Source organism: Heterocephalus glaber, unplaced genomic scaffold, assembly GCF_053883595.1.
Source record: "Heterocephalus glaber isolate CG9 unplaced genomic scaffold, H.glaber_assembly_v1.0 deba00000768, whole genome shotgun sequence".
NCBI lineage: Eukaryota > Metazoa > Chordata > Mammalia > Rodentia > Bathyergidae > Heterocephalus > Heterocephalus glaber.
Window position 1 is genome coordinate 10670369 of NW_028258162.1, and position 19781 is coordinate 10690149.

Consider the following 19781-nt stretch of genomic DNA (forward strand, 5'->3'; position numbering starts at 1 on the left):
AATTCTACAATCCAAAGGGAGGCCAGTGCGCAGGCGCCATACCACAGCGCAGGCCCAATCCCGACCCGCGAGGCAACGAGGGGCTAAAACCAGGCTGACGCTGACGAGAGGTCCGCGACCAGAGCGCGGAGAAGGGGAGGAGCCTGAGGGGCCCAGGGCGGCGTGCGGGGCAGAATCACGTGCCTGGCGCGCGGCGGATGGGCGAGCTCGTGGAGCGCAGACGCTCAGGTGTGCGCAGGCGCAGACGGCCGTGGCGCGGGGGCGGGACGGGCGAGAGCAGAGCGCGCCGGTTCGTGTGCTGAGGGGCCCCTGGCGGCGTGTGGACGCTTCTTTCGATTTCCCTTCCTTTCCCCTGGCTTCTCAGTGTGATTTTCTTGGTGAGTGTTTAGAGGAGAAAGAAAGGGAAAGAGAGCCCGGGCCCGCTACCCTCGCGTGCTTCTGCTTCGCCTCGTCCTTCCCCCGCACGCTCGGGCGTGAGAGCCCTGTGTGTGCGGTTCCGCCGAGGCCCTCAGCCCCGGTCCGGCCTCGCCCGCTTCCCCGCCCGGCCGACCAGGAGAAGCCGTTCCGTGGGCCTTGGATTTTTGCCCGTTTCGGGGGAGGTGCTTCCAAGAAGTGGTTTTCTTCCGTTTTGAACTGTTTGACTTTTCCTTCGTTCTGGGCGCACACGTGACTGCTGGAACTCATTTATTAGCCTAGAAGATACTTTGGTAATGTGAGGGGGAGGCCCACTGCCCCTGGAAGTAGAGCGGGTCACGGGTAAGGAATTGGCTGCCTGCAGGGGGTTGAGGAGCCTGATGGCTCATGGTTAAACCTGAATACCTTAGTTTCTAGCTGGAAGGCTTTGTTGATTGCGCAGAGCCTTACTTTGAGGTTTAAAAATTTCATTAGATGAGAATTAGGTATTTTTAGCCAGTTTGATGAGATTTTAGTTTTTATTCCAGGCCATTCAACAGACATTTCCTAAGTAAAGGTAATGATTCTCTGGATTTCGTCACATCAGATTAAGTTTCCGTTTTCCAAAACATTTTAAACAAATAGATTTAGATAAGGGTTTTGATGTAGATCTGTTTATATCACTTTACCCCTTTGTTTTCAGTATTTTGCTTTTTTCCCCTTGCTCTTCCTATGTAGAGAAAATATCTTGGGATCACTGTGAGTATACATGGTAAAATTTTAACTAAGGGCTTATGGAACAATGCCATTACTCATGTGGATGGTTACTGGCCAAGGTCTTTAAAAATTTTTTTTTTTAGTCTTGCTGTATTTTGAATCTAGGCCCTCAGGCATGCTAGGATAGTGCTCTACCTAGCCCCAAGTGCCCAGATTTGAAAGAACGCTTGGGAACTATTTCTGTCCATCCAGTGTCTGGCAGAGCCTGATTTCTGCAGTCAGCACTAACTAGCCTTAGCTATCCTTGATTTACTGGGGTTACTGAAAAAATGATTTCATTGATGTCAGTACTGTGCACTTCCTGTGCTTTAGGAAATACTAGATAGAACTGCTTGCCACTTACTGTAATAGATTGAATTTATGTCATGATGAATCTGTGAAGTCGCTTGGAAAGAAACTTTCTGGCTTAAATATTTGGTCTGTAACTCTGCTTGCCCTTTGAAACTATGTTTAGACCAAATACATTTCTATTTTTTTATTTCCTCGAAGTGGCAGTACTGCTCAAGAAAATGCCAGTGTGCAACATCATAACCTTAGGGAATCAGTAATAATATATCTCTTCAGGGACCAGCAGACTTTGTATAAATGGCTCTGCAAATATTTTAGGACGATGTAGGCCAGGTGGTTTCTCATAGCTGTTCGGCTCTCCCATTCTCTCTGCAAGCAGCTACAGACAATACTGAACAAATGAACAGATGAGTCCACAAGTGAGCAAGTTGCATTCCAGCGAAATTTAATTTATAAACCATGATCGCCGGCTCGCATGTGAATTAGCTTGTTTGCACAGACCCCCAGTATAAATGGTATTGTACATAAAGCAGAGTTTTGTTTTGCTAAATATCATTTTAACCTATTTAAACAAATAAGTGTAGGGCTGGGGATTTAGCTCAGTGATTCTGTCACCTGCCTCACAAACACAAGGTTCCTAGTTCGATCCCCGGTACCAAAAAAAAAGACGTGTTTTCTGAAATAGGTGTAGATTGGGAAACAAAAGGAAAATAAACCACTTATAAAGATAGGTGCTTTGAAAGTTTTTAATTGAGAGGAGTGTTGAGACCATTAGGATATCATGGTGGACCACAGGAAAAGCTTAGCTATCTTTGGTAGTAATATAAAAATAAGGATAAGTGTTGAATATGTAAAATTATGATTTTGGTTGCAAGCTACTTGTGATTATAGCCTGGCCTTAGAATGTGTGATCTTTGCACTCCCTCTACTTGTCTACTTCCTGGGGAGTAGGTCAGGGCTTGTAGAATGGATTAGAGGTGATCAAAGCTTCCCCTCTGCTTAGCTAGTGTACGTCCTGGTCTATTTGCATTTTATTTTTTTAGTTATTGAATAACAATGTATTGCTATGAAAGTGCCATCGTTAAATTTTTTAAGCTGCAGAATGGCTTTATAAGGTAATAAGCTAGACCTCGACAGTCACTTTTCTCAAATTTAAAATGAGATTTTAATATAGGATGATAGGCATAAATATGGCATAGTTTTTTTTGTTTTTTTTTACAAGCTCATTGAACTATATCCAGTTCGTATGAAATAGTTTTTAAGTGCAATGTCTGGTGTTTTACTTTGGAAAGGAATATAATAGCAATCACACATTTTAAACTAGTGGCAAATATTAAATCATTTTGACAATAGGGTTTTGTGGATTCCTCAGATTTGAAAACTAGATAATTTTATGGTACAATGAAAAATTCATGTAAATCACTTTGCAAGTAAAAATTGATACATGTTACGGTATAATTTTGCTTGATTTTCATCTAATGATAAACTTAAAACAGTTTCAAAAAGATTGCTGAAGATTAGTGTACACTGTTGGTGAAAAATGTTGACTGCTGGGTGTGGTAGAGCATTCCTGTAATCCCAGCACTCAGGAGGCTGAGGCAGGAGGATTGCTGCTAATTTGAGGCCAGCCTGGACTGCATAGCGAGATCCTGTCTCAAAAAGACTAGAGGAAAAAAAGAGATCTGAAGGATATGAGAGTGCAAGCATCTCATTTCATCTTGTTTATAAGCTTAAAATAGAATTCCATCTTTTTTCAAACCAGTTACTCAGATAATGTACAATTACTGACACAGAGATCAGAAAAAAGTTATGTACTGCGGAGTTAGACGAAGACATTCTAATGTTATAAGCACAAGTCTGGTGAATAGGTGGTTAATCAGATTGTGTTACCTAGGGATGCGCACCATTATTTTTTCTTTCCTTTTTTTTTTTTTTTGTAGCGGAGATCGAACTTGGGACCTTGCGCTTGCGAGGCAGGCACCAGAACCACTGAGCTAGATCCCTGGCCACCATTATGTTTTCTAATAGTGTATAAACCAAACCGTAAAAAGTATGCCTAACCTTGCATCTGGATATTCTGATTCAGTGTTTATGTTCTTAGTCCCTTGTCACTGAGTGGCCATGATATTTCATATTCTTAGTGCTAGCCGCTATGATATGTGTTTTGACTTTATTCATTAGCCAAGAGGTAGCTAGCTGTGTGTGGAAGATGCTTTATTTGTACTCTCTCTCTCTCTCTCTCTCTATATATATATATATAATTTAGTGATTCAGGTGGATAAGATAGCCTGAAGTAACAGTTTACTCATTTCATAGCTTTATTGAATTGATTTTTTTCCTTCTGATCATTGGACAGTTAGATCATTAGAATTTCAGGTGTTATTGTGAAAGGTTTTATATTATTTGGTTGTATTGCCTTTTTTATTGCTCAGTGGTAGAAATACTTTCAGTGTTGGTTAGTAAAGTTCTTTCCTAAGACAAGACATATATTGAAAAAGCCCAGTGTCTTAATCTTTTAATAATAGATTTAGGGAAATGAAATGAAAATAATTAATAAATTTCTCTTTTAAAAATTTTAGATGGATTTTAAGTAATGGATTATTATATGTGTAGAATTTTGTGGTACTATAGTTATGATTAACTTGAAATTTTTTGCATTTTAGATTTCCAGTTTTTGCGAGATTGGGTTTGCTTCAGCATCAACAGACTTCATGGAGATTGGTTCCTGCATGTCTTGTTTACAAGTCACTAGAGTTAGGCACAGCCTGTACAACCTGAAAAGTCAAATAAGGACATGAATTCCATCTTTTGACAGTTCTAAGTTTACTTGTAAGTTAAATTCAGACTTAGCTTAAAATGGTTTAAATGTTTAATTACAAAACAGTCTAGTAACATAGATAATTAGAACTGCACAATTCAAAAAGTTTTTATATCATTTAAACGTATCATTTAATATGTGATAAGTTCTGTTTTCATACTAGTTCTATCAGTGAACAGGTGAAAAGCCCTATTATGTGTTTGTAAAGTTTTTTCAGCCAATTTAAATGATTATTGTAGCAGTTATTAAATTACATTTTATAAGATAAAAATCTGCCTTGATTAGCATATGTTTGTGTTTTAATGGTAAGTGTATTTCCAAAGACAAGGGCTTGGTCAGTTTGGAGAATTGTACAGCATCTCTGGATGCCAGAATAATTTTTTTGTCTCACCATGGGAAACCTTCCTGAGTTTCTTTCCTTTCTGGAGTCTGGAATTTGAGTTAAATCTTGCCACTGATGTTTATAGGAACAGAAACAAAAGCATGGTACCATACAGATAAGGTTGTAGATATATATCCTTTAATGTTATTGCTGTTAATATTTCATGATAATGCACCTTTTGCTTTGGCTTTTTAAGGCCTTGAGTATGAATAATATGTAAGCATAATTCCTAATAGAATGCATGTAAAAGGCACATAGGAAAGAAAATGTTATGCCTTTGTCCTGTAATTTAGGAAATTATTTAAAAATTCAGTAAAGAAGTGTGTTCTTTTATTCTAGTTTCTTGTTCTGAATTCTATAACCAAGATAGCCAGGAAATTAATAAGTAACAATCTATCAATACACTCATATTACTGAAAAATGAGTATTATAAATATATTGAGTAATTAGAACTCTTAACTCCAAATTTCTTGTTATCTGTTACAAACCAAAAACCATGAAACAATTTTTTTTTTGCTACTGGAGTCGAACTCAGAACCTTGCGCTTGTGAGGCAGGCGCCGGAACTACTGAGCTAAATCCCTAGCCCAACAATTTTTATTATAGTGTTCCATAAAAGCAAAATTATTAATTGGGTTTGGTAAATATTTTTAAGACTCTATGGGATGACGTTTTCTGAATGTTGTTTCCATTGTTTATAGTGACTTTGTGGTGCTAGGAATCATACATAGTTTTGAAAGTTTTGGCTTTTCAATGTCTTAAGATTTGAAAAATATAAAAAATAATACTTGAAAAAGTTTTAAACAGTTTGGTTTGTGAGCATGGTTATGTTCAATCCTATCGGAATTTTAACAGTTGAAATTAGTAACCAGATGTCTTGTTTTTATGTCTTAAAAAGGGCTAAAGCCAATTCTTAGGTTGGCTTGGCAGAAAAGTGAAAAGAGGATGCTCCACTTTAACCGATGTCGGCATCTGAAACAGATAGCACAGAAATGTTTTTCTAGTACACATGTTAAAGCGGATAAACATGCACAACTATTTCTTTCAAGAAGCTTTGTACTCGCAGAATTAAGGAAGTCATGGCTTTCAACCCACTCTCTTGTTGGAGACAAAAATATTATCCTGATGGGACCTCCTGGTGCTGGGAAAACAACAGTAGGCAGAATACTAAGTCAGAAACTAGGCTGTTGTGTCATAGATGTGGATGATGATATCCTTGAAAAAGCCTGGAATATGAGTGTGTCTGAAAAATTACAGGATGTTGGTGATGAACAGTTTTTAGAAGAGGAAGGAAAAGCTGTGTTAAACATCTCTGCATCTGGAAGTGTGATTGCCCTTACTGGGTCTAATCCCCTGCACGAGGCTAGCATGCGGCATCTGAGGAAAAATGGAATAATTGTATACTTGGATGTACCTGTAGTAGATATAATTAATCGTCTAAAATTAATGAAGATAGATAGGATTGTAGGTTACAATTATGAAACACCTATAACAGACCTACTTAAATTTAGAAGGCAGTATTATAAGAAATGGTATGATACTCGAGTTTTGTGTGACAGTGGGGCTTCCCCAGAGGAAGTAGCTGACAAAGTGCTGAGTGCAGTTCAAAGATACCAAGATGTTGACTCGGAAACATTCATTTCCACAAGGCACTTTCGTTCTAAAGACCACGAACAGAAAGTTTCAACAAAATTCTTCAGTGATGCTGTGATTGAGGGCTTAGCTTCTGATGGTGGACTCTTTGTTCCTGAGAAGGAGTTCCCAAAATTAAACTCCTGGGAGTGGAAAAGCCTCGTAGGAGCAACCTACCCAGAAAGGGCACAAATACTGTTGGAAAGGTGTATACATCCTGCAGACATACCTGCAGCCAGATTGGGAGAAATGATTGAAAATGCTTATGGGGAAAACTTTGCCTGTTCAAAAATTGCCCCCGTCAGACACCTTTCAGGCAACCAGTTCATCCTGGAGTTGTTTCATGGACCAACAGGATCATTTAAAGATTTGTCTTTACAGCTTATGCCTCATATTTTTGCACACTGTATTCCACCAAGTTGTAATTATGTGATACTTGCAGCTACTTCCGGAGACACAGGGAGTGCAGTCTTAAATGGTTTTAGTCGCCTTAATAAGAATGAGAAGCAGAGAATAGCTGTGGTCACATTTTTTCCTGAGAACGGAGTAAGTGATTTTCAGAAAGCACAAATAGTTGGTAGTCAGAAAGAAAATGGACGGGCAGTGGGTGTCTCATCAGATTTTGATTTTTGCCAGACAGCTATAAAAGGAATGTTCAGTGATTCTGAGTTTACTGGCTTTCTTACTGTGGAATATGGAACAATCCTAAGTTCAGCTAATTCCATAAACTGGGGCCGACTGCTTCCCCAGGTAGTATATCATGCTTCTGCATATCTTGATCTTGTTAGCCAAGGATTTATATCTTTTGGAAGCCCAGTAGATGTCTGTATTCCCACAGGAAACTTTGGCAACATACTGGCAGCAGTGTATGCCAAAATGATGGGAATCCCTATTCGAAAATTTATTTGTGCCTCTAATCAGAACCATGTTTTGACAGATTTTATAAAAACAGGACATTATGACCTGCGGGAAAGAAAATTAACACAGACCTTTTCACCATCAATAGATATTCTCAAGTCTTCCAACTTGGAGCGACAATTACATTTGGTGGCTAATAAAGATGGGGAATTAATGACAAAACTCTTTAATCAGTTAGAAAATCAGCATCACTTCCAAATAGAAAAGATTCTGGTTGAGAAACTTCAGCAGGATTTTGTAGCTGACTGGTGCTCTGAGGGAGAGTGCCTAGAAGCTATTAACTCTACCTATAATACTTCAGGATATATTTTGGATCCACACACTGCTGTTGCAAAAGTGGTTGCAGACAGAATGCAAGATAAAACTTGCCCAGTGATTGTCTCATCTACAGCTCATTACTCAAAGTTTGCACCTGCTATCATGCGGGCTTTAAAGATTAAAGAAATCAACCAAAGTTCATCAAGTCAGCTTTATTTACTGGGATCATATAATGCATTACCTCCGCTACATGAAGCTTTACTGGAGAGAACAAAACAGCAAGAGAAGATGGAATACCAAGTTTGTGCAGCTGATACGAATGTACTCAAGAGACATGTGGAAAAAATAATCCAAAATCAATTCATTGGAAAGTTTTCTGGGTAGAATATTTTTCTCCTGGTAATAAGCATGCAATAATAAATCTCAGAAGTTGATTTGGAGTACAAAAGCATTTCGGTTTGGTTTTTTTTTTTACATGTTTATATTATGACTGTTAACTTTTGAAAATTCAACAGCCTTATCTCAGGTTGATCATTATTTCTGCATTGTATCTTTCTAGGTCCTTAATCTAGAAGTGACAAATGTTAGCACAGTGCATGAGACGGTTGCTGTCATGGTTTATGCTTATAAGAAGTTTTTCCTCCCTCACCCCCACTTGTAAGAGCACTAAAATGTCTGGTATTTAATTTGGTAATTAAAATTATTTAAGCACAGTTGTTAAGTACTGCATCAGGAACCATGTACTATTTTCTTTATTGACTAGAAAATGAATTTACTGCTCAGTACAGCTAATTTGTATGGAGGAAGTAGTAAACTCATCTATTAAGATTAGAGCCCGTGTTTTTAACTCTTTTCAAACTTCATTTTGAACTATAATTAATTATGTATATCCACACTGCCCAAATTAGACATTGCTTTTGGATGTGTCTAGTTAGGGTGACAAAGTTTAAAAATCAAGACAGCATTTACATCTAGGATATAACAGTCAGCAGAAGTGCTTAGTAGAAGATACAGAAATAAAACTATTTCAAGAGGAATGCTTTCCCAAATTAAAGAGTAAATATTTCTAATAAAAGTATGTGTATAAAGGGCTGGGGATTTAGCTCAGTGGTGCTGTACCTGCCTCAAAAGCGCAAGGTCCTGAATTGGATCCCGGTACAAAAAAAAAAAAAAAAAGTATATGTATAAAATAGTTGTAGACAGCAGCTCTCCTGTATTATTTGAAGTCCATTCCTATATAACTTGCCTGTTTATTCAGTGAACATTTATTTGACAGCTAAGCTTACACAAACCAATGAATATATTTAATTTGTAGTCCTATGTGATTTATATTTGTGAATTTATTGAATGTTTTATTTCTGAATTAAACATTGGCACTGGAAGGACCCGTTAGGGTAATAGGCTACTCTCAGCCACAAGATGGCATTCCTACTGTAATTTGTCTTTGCTAATAACAATCTGCTTCATTTTCTGGGAGAACTATCTCCATAAAGAAATAGTTTAAATAAGCAAGAGCAATTTGTTTTTAAAAAATTTTAAACCAATTTCATGTTAATGTTAAATTTCTGGCTTAGCTTCTAATGTTAGTTCTAAAGCAAAAAATGGAAAACCAGAAGCAGTTACAAGAAAATAATGGGAGATTTAAAGTTTTGAACGTATTTATTATTTTATCATTTATTTATTTATTTATTCATTTATTTATTTATTTATTTTTTCTGTGCCGGGGATCGAACTATCATTTACTTTTAAGGCTATTGCAGTGAATGATCTAGAAAATGCATCTAAATGGGAGGGACTATGTTTTTTTAAAAAATTATTTTTACTCTCAGGAACTGTAGTTAATGAGAAAATTAAAGAAAATGAAATGTACAACACAAAAGAGTTACTGTAAGAACCAAAAAATAACGCCCCTAAAAAAAAAAAGTTACTGTAAGAGTGTAAGTAAAAAAGTGATACAATCAAGTTCTATGGAACTTAAAAAGAAAGTTTTACTGTGGAATAATCAAAATATTTCACAAAGGACGTTGATCTTTAGGTTAAGCTTGAAGAATTGGGAGATTTTCTAGGGTGGAGGAAAATATTCTAGACAGATGCCAGGGTGGTAGGGGAGATGAAATGCTTGAATCTACCTGCATTTATTTGTAATCCATTCATCTTCTTCATTGTCCAAAACAATCATTTCATGTCTTCACGTTTTCTCAAAGCCAACTGTTTTTTTCTTCTCAACTAATAACCGTGCTTCATTGGAGAGGAACAGTTTACCATATTATTCTTCACTTCTCATCAGGTGTATAAGTCTGCACTTTAAGCATCGTTTCCTTGTTCTCTTTGAATTAGGCAGTAGACCTTTCAAAAGCCTTGCAATCCTGTTCCCTTTAACTAACTCAAATTACTTCATTATTTACCTCCTCTCCTGTTTGTCCAACTTTTCTCCTCCAATGAAGCTTTCCTTTTTAAATGCCATTTGGATGCTCTCTTTCATAGCTTATTAGCATAAAGAGCAAAACTGCTCTGAACACCCACATCTTTCCCCATCTACTTTTCTTTAAGCTCCACCCAAGATTAAACCCTAAAGACTTGTCCATCTATATGTTTTCCACTTTCTTTCCTCCATGTGCAGCTTAACGTTGAATACTAAATACCACCTAAGTGCCTACCACCTCCTGAGTGGTAAAAAAATACACTATCATGCAGACCCCACTATCCTGCTGTGGTGATCTTTTGATTGCATTTACTTCGCTCCCCTAGAGGCAACCATTATCCTAAATTTTCAATTAGTCATTCCCTTTTTAGACTGAATTTTACATAAATGGAATCATACTGTGTGATTCCATGACCTGTTTCTTTTGCTCAGAAACTTTAGAATGAGTCCAGCCAGATGAATTAAGCCATATTTCATTGATTTTATTAATAAACAGTATTGTGTAAATACCTCAATATATTCATTTATCAGTTAGTGGATATTTACCTAATAATTTTTTATCTGTTCTTGCATCTAGTAAACATTTGTAAAATTTGTGTTGCTGGTCAGTGAATATGGACTTTCAGTCATTTGTGATTCTAATATGTAAAGTTTTCATATCAACATTAAAAATTGGATTTATGAAATGAAAAAATACTATTTATAATTTCTAGCTTTTTGTCTGAAATTATTTTATATTATAAATATTTTAAATGTATATGATTTTTGAGTAGCAGGTGAGGTTTTAAAGTTACATATTTTGAAAATCAAAATGTTCAAAAGTAAAGACAAATTGTTTTGTGTGACACTAGAATTTAATAACAGTTCACTTTCACATACAAGTGGGGATGACATACATTGTTTTTCCCAATCCATTAGACTTACACTTTATAATTCATACTACTGAGTTGAAAAAAAAAAAGGAAAATAAAAAAATTAGAATGCATGCACAAACCCAAAGTAACTGTTTTTCCTGTGAACATCAAACCCTTAGAAACAGTGCTGTACTGTTTTTGTCCTCATCCAGGGACACGAGTGAAATATAGAAGGAAATAGTTATCTGTGTGGGTCCCACCTCTACACTCCAGTCATCGGTATCTCTTTTAAAACTTTGACTTTAAAAACAAGTTGGCTTCTTCAAAAACAAGGTCTTCTGACTCAAAATAGCAAAGCCAAGAAAGTTGCCAATGTCACGACGGTAAAGATAAACTATTTTGATCAGAGCCCAACATCAAAAAGTTGGGATTGCTTCTTACAGAAGCATGCTTTAGTCAAGTTAGCTGTCTTTGTTTTTAAATTCAGAAATTATCTTTCTGAAATAAGATTTTGTCATCTAATTGGTACTAAAAATTGTTTTGACAAGCCATTGCACTGGAGTCTTATGCAGTGGTACTAGGTAAGTCATTATTGTGGTCTATTAAGATTTTAATGGCATGTAAAATAGAGTTGTAAATGGCAGGTAAACGTAATTTCCAAGTATTAGAGGAGTTTATAATTTAAAATTCTTAGTGGATTATTTTATTCAGCAAATTCATATTTGGTGAATATTACTAAAATCAGCTTAATACCATGTAAGAGTAAACAGTGGCACTTTGTGAGGTTTTCTTTTTTTTTTTTTTTAAGCATATGCTTTATTACTATTTTTCAAATGGGAACTGTGAGGTAGATATTCCGGAGCTCAGGAAAAATGCTGAGATTGAAAAATGTGTCTAGAAACCATTTTAAACAGTTAGAAGAAGTAAAACAAACTATTCTTGGTGTTCTTTAGTTAAGGCACAAATAATGTGTTAGTTTTGTTTTGGGGGCCCGGTTTTGCTCTGATTCAGGCCGGCTTTAACTTGTGACAGTCCCGCCTCAGCCTCCTCCCTAGGGCATGTGCCCTCGTTAATTTTTAATAGCTAATTTTCTTTCATTTTAAATTAGGCTTGCTTATGTTGATTTTACCTTAAAATTTAATTTGTAATTTTAATTTTCTTTCATTTTAAATTAGGCTTGCTTACATTGATTTTACCTTAAAATTTAATTTGTAATTATCCACCAATATATGTATTTTTTTCTGAAACTATGTAAAAAACATTATTTGAAGTATCCTTGGCAGCACATACCCCAGGTTTGCAATTCATGTACACTGTATTATTTTTTTTCCTTCATCAGTCTCAGAATTGGCTTTTTTTCTTACCTAATTTTAGTGCCAGTGTCTGTTAAGATGCTCTTGATTATAATTGTAGAAAAAAATGGGTAAATAAGCTGGTCTTGGGCTCAGAAGTGGACTTGGGTGGTGGGGTGAGATTAGCTGGTACTAGAAAGAAGTCTTTGATCTTCATAGGCTCTGTAGATATCAGAACTGATATATGACTTCTTTTGAGACAGGAAAATCCACTTTTGAATTTCTACTGTAGGAAGCCCAGCATACATAGTATTTAATTAAATATTTATTGAAAGATTTTATTCCTTTCACAAATTAGGTCTTTTCTGGGTAATCTGTTTCTGGTAATCTTTTCTGGATAATCCCAGTTTTTTGTGTGCAGTAGATGTGCAATACTTATAATTTAGCCCATTCTTTGTATACTGTACAGTTCAGTACTGTTGATTTTATTCCTGTTGCTGAGCAATTAATCTCCAGAACTCATTTGCAAAACTAGAACTTTCCTTAAAAAAACTTTCCTTGCTAATCCAAGCCCCAGACAACCACCATTCCATTTTCTGTTCCTGTGTGTTTGACTGCTCTAGAATTATCTAGATAATTCATACAGTAGAATTTCACAGTGTTTACCTTTTTGTGACAGATTTAACGCCATTGTGTCCTCTAGGTTCCTGCATGTTATGCCACATTTGTTTATCCATTTATGGAATTTGGGTTGCTTCCACATTTTGGTTACTGTGAATAATACTGCTGTGTACATAGTTAAACAAATACACCCATACTCTCAAGACCCTTCTTCCAATTCTTTTGGCTATATACCGTAAGTGGAGTTGCTGAGTCATACTGTAATTTTATTGAGTAATTGCCCATGACAGCTATACCATTCATATTCTTGTCAGCAAAATTTCTATTTTTAATACGTGCGTTTTGTAAAATACAAAGTTAAACATATATCTAGTTTTTAGAAATCAAGTATTTGTAAATATAAAATATAAAATTGTAGATCCTTGAATGTACCCTTCTCATACCCACTCCCCAGATGTAAGCACTTTCAGATCAGCTGTGTGCTGGCATTTCCCTTCATATTTACTGATAACATTCTGTGCTGTTACTGTGCATTTTAGCTTTGTACATTACCTATGGTTATTTTTGTATAGAAAGTTAGTATTTAGTACTACTCTACTGTCCTGCCTCAATACCTTCTCATTTCCTTATGTTATATTCTACTATCGTGTTGGATTAGACCAGTGTTACTGTTTGCATTTTTGAATGTCTTATGAGTATTACATTTGAATTACAGAAAATTATAAATTTTCAGTTTGGGGTTAGTAATTATAGTGGCTATTCCACTTGCTTAGCTTTCTGTATATGTAATAAATTCTTCCCATACTTATTTCTAAATGAACAGATGTCAACAATTCTGAATTCATAACTTATCTAACAATTTTATCTTTTTTTTGAAAATGTTCCTCTTGGAGCCCTCTATTCTGTTTAAAGGGAGATTATATAGTATAAAATTTCTGTCTACAGTAGGCTTTAGAAGTACATGGGCGGAATTGCATTTATTTAATATGTATACATGTCTATCTGCCTAGAGATAAATGTATAATTAGATATCTAGATATGTATGCTTAATACACATAACATAAATGAGTAATCACTGAAGTATGCTAGGAAAAGAGTAAATCCAAATAAAGGTTTAAAAATAAAGGAAAATACCAGCTAATATTTATCACTGAAGTACATTCCTTCATCAATTACAAGGTTGTCTATAGATACAAGAGGCAAAAACTGATGAAAGCGTTAGCTGAAAATCAGTTGGCTGTGTAGAATTTATAGTAAGAGTATTATTTAACTTGTAATGTGTTACACGTTTATATTCTGGAGATATTGGAAAGAAATACACAGAGACACAGAATTCGGGTAAAATAATAAAATTTCTACTGGCAAGCAGGCGCGACCACCAGAAACAGATCTGGTTGGTATCCGTGCCCCTTTGTTCAGCATTTCCCTTTTTAGCCATTATCTCATCCCTAGTCGTCTTTGATGTGTAAATACAATTCCAGTTCCTATTTACAAGTCACAGATACAAGATAAGCACATACACATTGTAAATTCATCCTGGCATTGCAACTTTGTTAGGTTAATGAAGTTACTGGTTAAAGAGATTACCTTCACCTTAAGGAGAGTTATGGGAAAAGCAAATCTTAAAAGAACGTGTTACTTATTTTGCTTCTACAGTTACCTTAATATTCAATCTATTAAGTTATCTAAAATTTTTCCCTATCATTCCTCCCTCTGTTTACTTCAGGATAATTCTTCTATCCATTATAAGTTCTATCCAGTTTATCTATATTTCTTAACAGTAGTGTTTGGTAGTGTTGGGTTGCAGCACTGCACTACTGTATAAATTTTGAAATCCATTGAATGACACAAGGACCAAACATTAATATAACAAGAAGGGGACTCAGAAGAGGTCCTATCCAAATTTTTTTCATCCTGCCCAAGTAAAATTAATCCTGTAGGACAGCTCTCCTATACCAAATTTCTCATCAAGAGCCTTGATCTGATCTTTTAGTTTGTCTAGTGATTCTTGTACTACACCAGATTTAGTAACATAACACTCTTCACCAAGAAATAAGCAAGTCCCTTCTTTCTAGGCTGTGAGCAAATCGAGAGCACGCCTATTCTGTAATATGACATTAGACAGTGAATCTAGTTGGGTTTCTAAAGCCCGAAGTGTGTCTTGAATTTCCTCAAGATCTTTTTAAATTTCTTGTCCTAATGAAATATATTACTCATTGTAGCCAAATAACATCCCATGGGGCTGGCATATACATAGATATAGGATTACATTGACCTTGTTTATAATTGTTACAATTACCAGTGGCTCGTCCAACAAGGGAGCCATTGATCCAAACTTGTGTTTTTTCTTTGCAGTATAATTTTTCATTAGGGTAGCCCCCCACAGTCAGAAGTTACCCCAGGTCCCCCATAATTTTTTTGTGGGGGGGGCAGGCATCAAAGAATATTGTAAACGGATAGCCTTCTGGTTTCCATTTTACTGTTTTAAAAGACATATTGTTCAAACTTTTCATTACTAGGCCTAAACACCTGCAGTTTGAAAACGAAGTAACTTAAAGCATTGGTGATCTGGCACAACACAATAATCCATGTTGTCCTTGTTGGTGCTTCCATTCTTCAGCCATGCATTGACTCACCAGCTTCTGGAGTGGTGAGAGCAGAGCTTTCAGTGAGTTGTCTTTCTTGGCTTTCAGCATTAGCTTTATTGTTACCTTGTGCAATGAAGTCTTTGCCTTTCTGATATCCTGAACAATATATTACTGTGACTTTGCTATGTTCCCACACTGCCTCTAGCAGCTGTATAATTTCCTGTTTATTTTTAATTAGCTTCCCTTCTGCCATGAGAAGACCTGGCTCTCGGTAAATCATGCCAATGGTGTGTAATGTAGCAAATGGATAGCGAAAGTCTGTATGTATATTTACCTTTTTACCCTTTCCCCATTGGAGTGCCTGTATGAGTGGCCAGAGCTTAGCACACTGTGCCGACTAAGGAAGGGGCCCGGTCTAAGATCACCTCATCCTTCATGGTTACTGCATGTCCAGCATGACGAACCCCATCTTCCATGAAGATGCTCCCATCCGTGAACAGAACGAGGTCAGGATCGGACAACGGTGTCATTTGTAGGTGAGGGCGGCTGGAAAAGAGCTCATGGGTAACACTCAAGCAGTCATGATTGGGAGGGCCTGTCTCTGTCGGCAAGAAGGTAGCAGGATTTAAAGCTTTTACAGGAATAAACCATAAATGGGGGTTCTCACAGAGAAGGGCTTGGTACTGAGTAACCCGATTGAGAGCCATCAATGCCCTCTTGTGTTCAACAGTTCCAAGACCACGTGTGGAACCCACCCAGTCAGTTCCTGACCTAGAGTTAGCTTGTCTGCTTCTTGGATTAATGAAACTGAGGCCAGCAAGGCCTGAAGGCAAAGAGGCCACCCACTTGCTACTGGATCTAAATTTTTAGACAAGTATGCCATTGGTTGGTTCCATGGGCCTACCTCTTGGGTTAATACTCCAAGGGCCACATGGTTCTTCTCAGTCATGTATAGAACAAAAGGCAGCTTTACATCCAGTATGCCTAAAGCAGAGGCAGCTGTTAAAGTCAATTTCAGTTTCTTAAAAGCTTGTTCTATATAGCCCAAAGTAAATGATTTTTTTTTCTTTAATTTCTGCCTTTTTTTTTCTTTGAGCTGTGGGCACTTGTTTTTATAATGTTCTTTCTTTCTGTAATATGCATGCTGGTCACAATCTAAGTCCTCACATTTAAGACTTTGTTTCCTGTCTTTTTTTCTCCCTCTCTTCCTTGGCTCCCATAACCACTGCTGTGTATCTGGCTTTTCTCTTACCTCATCTTCCTTCCTTGCTTATTCTCTCTCTCTTGCTGACTCTGTTCACATACACTTTTCTAGCTAACTGCAGCAGTTGCATTATATTCATGCCTTCCCAAGTTTCTTGCTTGTGAGTCTTTCTTCTAATGTCTGGAGCTGACTGAGTTACAAAGGTCATATTGATTAACTGATGGTTATCAGGAACAGCAGGATCAAAAGGTCTACACATTCTGTAAACTTTATAGAGCCATGCATAAAATCTCTCTGGGCTCTCATCGGGGTCCTATCATGTTTCTAGCACTTTTAATCATATTTGTAGGCCTTTTACTTGCGGCTCACATTCCTGCCAGGAGGGCTGTCTGATAATTGCTTAAGTTGTCCTGGCCTCCTGGGGTGTTGGGGTTCCAATTGGGCCACTCATTCACTGGAAATTGCTAGTCACGTCAAGTGTCTGGATTTTGTGTGCCTGCTGGCATTCTAGGAGCATTGATTTTTTAAAATTTTTCCTAAAACTCTGCATTTCTTTAGAGGTTAACAAAGTTCTTTACAGTCCTCCCAATTAGGATAATGGGTAGGATGGAATCAAGTAATTGAAGCATTTTGGACGGGTCTTGGCAGAGAATAAATGACTTTCCTTTTTGCTGGACCTAGCCTCCTTTGTTTTTTTTTCAGTCAAATTTCAAATACTGCACCTTGGTCTGACATATTTGTGCCTTTTTCCAACAGTCTTTTTTTTTTCTAACTCACTATAAAGGAGGAGGTCATATTGTAACTTACTGGCTCTTAAACGCTTTGAAGATGACCAATGTACACATAGTAACATATTTAGAATTTAACCCTTTGATGACAACCAGTGTAAACATTTAAACTTCTCTTAACAACCTTGAAACCAACAAACATACTTATTTTCTTGATACATCACTTTTGCACATCTTTTGACATACCTAGGCCTTCTGGTCTTGTATATCTCTTTAATCTTTTTAACAAGACAAACATACAAAATTTTTATATCAAAATTGTATCTCTTATAGCTTTTTAATATTCTTTATTTCACTACAGACCTTTTATCACAAACTTGTCTTTAGCTGTTAAATTCTAAAGTGTCCCTTTTTCTAGAATTGTTACACTTTAAATTTGGTTGGCTGCCAATAGAATGATAGTAACCTTGAGGGTTTTTTTTAATCAACAAAGTACAGAAAAGAGCAAGTTAACCCTATGATTACAGTTGAATTACAATTGAAGAATTTGCAATGTACAAGAAATACTTTAAGCACACCAATTAAACATCAACTCAAACTGAAACACAGATACATCTATCAATTAGCTAAAATTTGTAACTCATAAAATTTCTTTCTCTGGCTTTGTTTTATGCCCTTCAGAGCTTTTTTTTTCTTTTTTTAGCTGTTTTTAATCCATTACTTATTTTCTCTTTTCAGTTTTTTTTTCAACTTGAATGTAAGCCCTATTCAATCCTCTCTGAGTCTGACCACAGCATGCCCCCTCGTGCTCTAGAGCCAAGTAGTTCTCATGTTTTTGTCCCTACCGCCTCCAAACCTGTGAGTTTAGCAACTCAAAAGGAGGGGGAAAGTCTAAATTCTCTCGGTCAGGATCTGAAAGGACTGGTTTCTTTTCACCATTGACCCCTTTCTGACGGAGGATGAGGATATTGCTTTTTGCTTCCGGGGCGCACATATGAAGCCAAGAAGGCATTCTGTGGCACAATTTGAGCCTTAAATCAATATAGGGAAATTGATCAGGATCTTCCTGTTCAGGAGCGGTGAAGATGTTAGCCAGATGGGCCAGACGAGACCCTCACGTAGGGAATCTCTCAGTTGACCAAGCTAGGCAAAACTTGGGCCATTCTAACTCACAAAAGGTTCTAAGTTTTGGAGTTTTATCTTCATGCCATAATTTCCAGTAAAACCTTTCTTAAAATTCTTAAGCGTGCATTCCAAAACAGGATGAGATGTTTCTGTCTCCACGGTTGGCTGATCAGAGTGTTGGTTTGTGTGTGTGGGTACCCTTGTATGGAGACGCAAGACAAAGGTGGGGGATCGCTTGCCTGCCTGGCTGCGGGCTTCTTGGCCATTTTAAGGTCTGTTCAGGCTAAGGTGGGCTGTGTTGTAAGCTCACTGTTGTGTCTTTGTTAAACATGACCACAGAACTGAAAGACTGACTACACACAAGTTCCGGGAAGACTCTTTAAGCCCAAGCGCTTCCTCCCTCTGCCTTGTTCCGCAGCTCATTCCACACACTCTCCTATCCAAAACTCTTTCACTCATACATTTATTCGGAAGTTATCAGATTCCCTCCCAGTGACCCCCTAACTAACCAAAACAAATTAAAGAAGCTACCTCCCCAAGTGGCAAAGCACAAGGGGTGATTGGGCCCCTGCACTATTTTTGCCCAAAGTTCACAAAATGAGCTAAAACAAATGGGAGGAGATATCTTTCCAAATGGGAAAGAACAAGGAGTGATCAGGCTCCTGTGCTGTATTTGCCCAAAATTACAAAATACAAATTCACAAGGTGAAACTGAAAGTGAATGACTAGGGGATTTCCCAGGGTTTCTCACCCAGCAAACGAAAGAAACAGACGACACACCAAGAGCAGCAGCCCTCCTGTCATCTTCCATCTCAGGTTTGGGCGATCCTCAGCCAGGGATCGGGTCTCTGTGTCCTGTTGGGGAGCCTAGGAAATTAGTCCCAGGGGTGTGCCTTTCCTCTTGAGACAGCTGCTCCCTCTGGTGGGGTTTGGGCCGATGCCCAAAAGGGCTATTTCATTCCTGATTCCCCGTTAGGGAACCAAATGTTCTGGAAATCTTGGAAAGAAATACATGGAGACACAGAATTTGGGTAAAATAATAAAATTTCTACTTGTGAGTGGGTCGACCGCCAGAAACAGGTCTGGTTAGGTCTGCACCCCTTTGCTCAGCATTTCCCTTTTTATGTCCTTTTTAGCCATTATCTCATCCCTAGTGGTCTTTGATGTGTAAATACAGTTTCAGTTCCTATTTACAAGTCACAGACACAAGATAAGCACATATACATTGTAAATTCACCCTGCCGTTGCAACTTTGTTAGATTAATGAAGTTACTGGTTAAAAAGATTACCTTCACCTCAAACAAAGAGTTATGGGAAAAGCAAATCTTAAAAGAACACATTACTTATTTTGCTTCTACAACTACCTTAATATTCAATCTATTAAGTTATCTAAAACTTTTCCCTATCAAAATCAATAAAATTTATAATAAATTTATGTATACATACACAGTTTTTTTAAAGAGCCACTTCCAGCATACTGCG

At 37.2% G+C, this 19781-nt stretch overlaps 1 protein-coding gene across 2 annotated transcripts; it reads left to right on the plus strand.

The window, feature by feature from the left end:
* The first annotated feature begins 74 nt into the window (after positions 1-74).
* Thnsl1 (threonine synthase like 1) lies at positions 75-9392 on the plus strand. Of its 2 annotated transcripts, none has more exons than XM_004859909.4 (3): positions 75-756; positions 4122-4287; positions 5556-9392. In XM_004859909.4, the coding sequence occupies exon 3, from the start codon at positions 5603-5605 to the stop codon at positions 7847-7849; it is 2247 nt and encodes a 748-aa protein (XP_004859966.1). In that variant the 5' UTR covers positions 75-756; positions 4122-4287; positions 5556-5602; the 3' UTR covers positions 7850-9392. The 2 variants fall into 2 exon arrangements, with proteins under 2 accessions (XP_004859966.1, XP_021096085.1); XM_021240426.2 differs by having other exon boundaries at positions 237-377.
* Positions 9393-19781: the final 10389 nt, after the last annotated feature.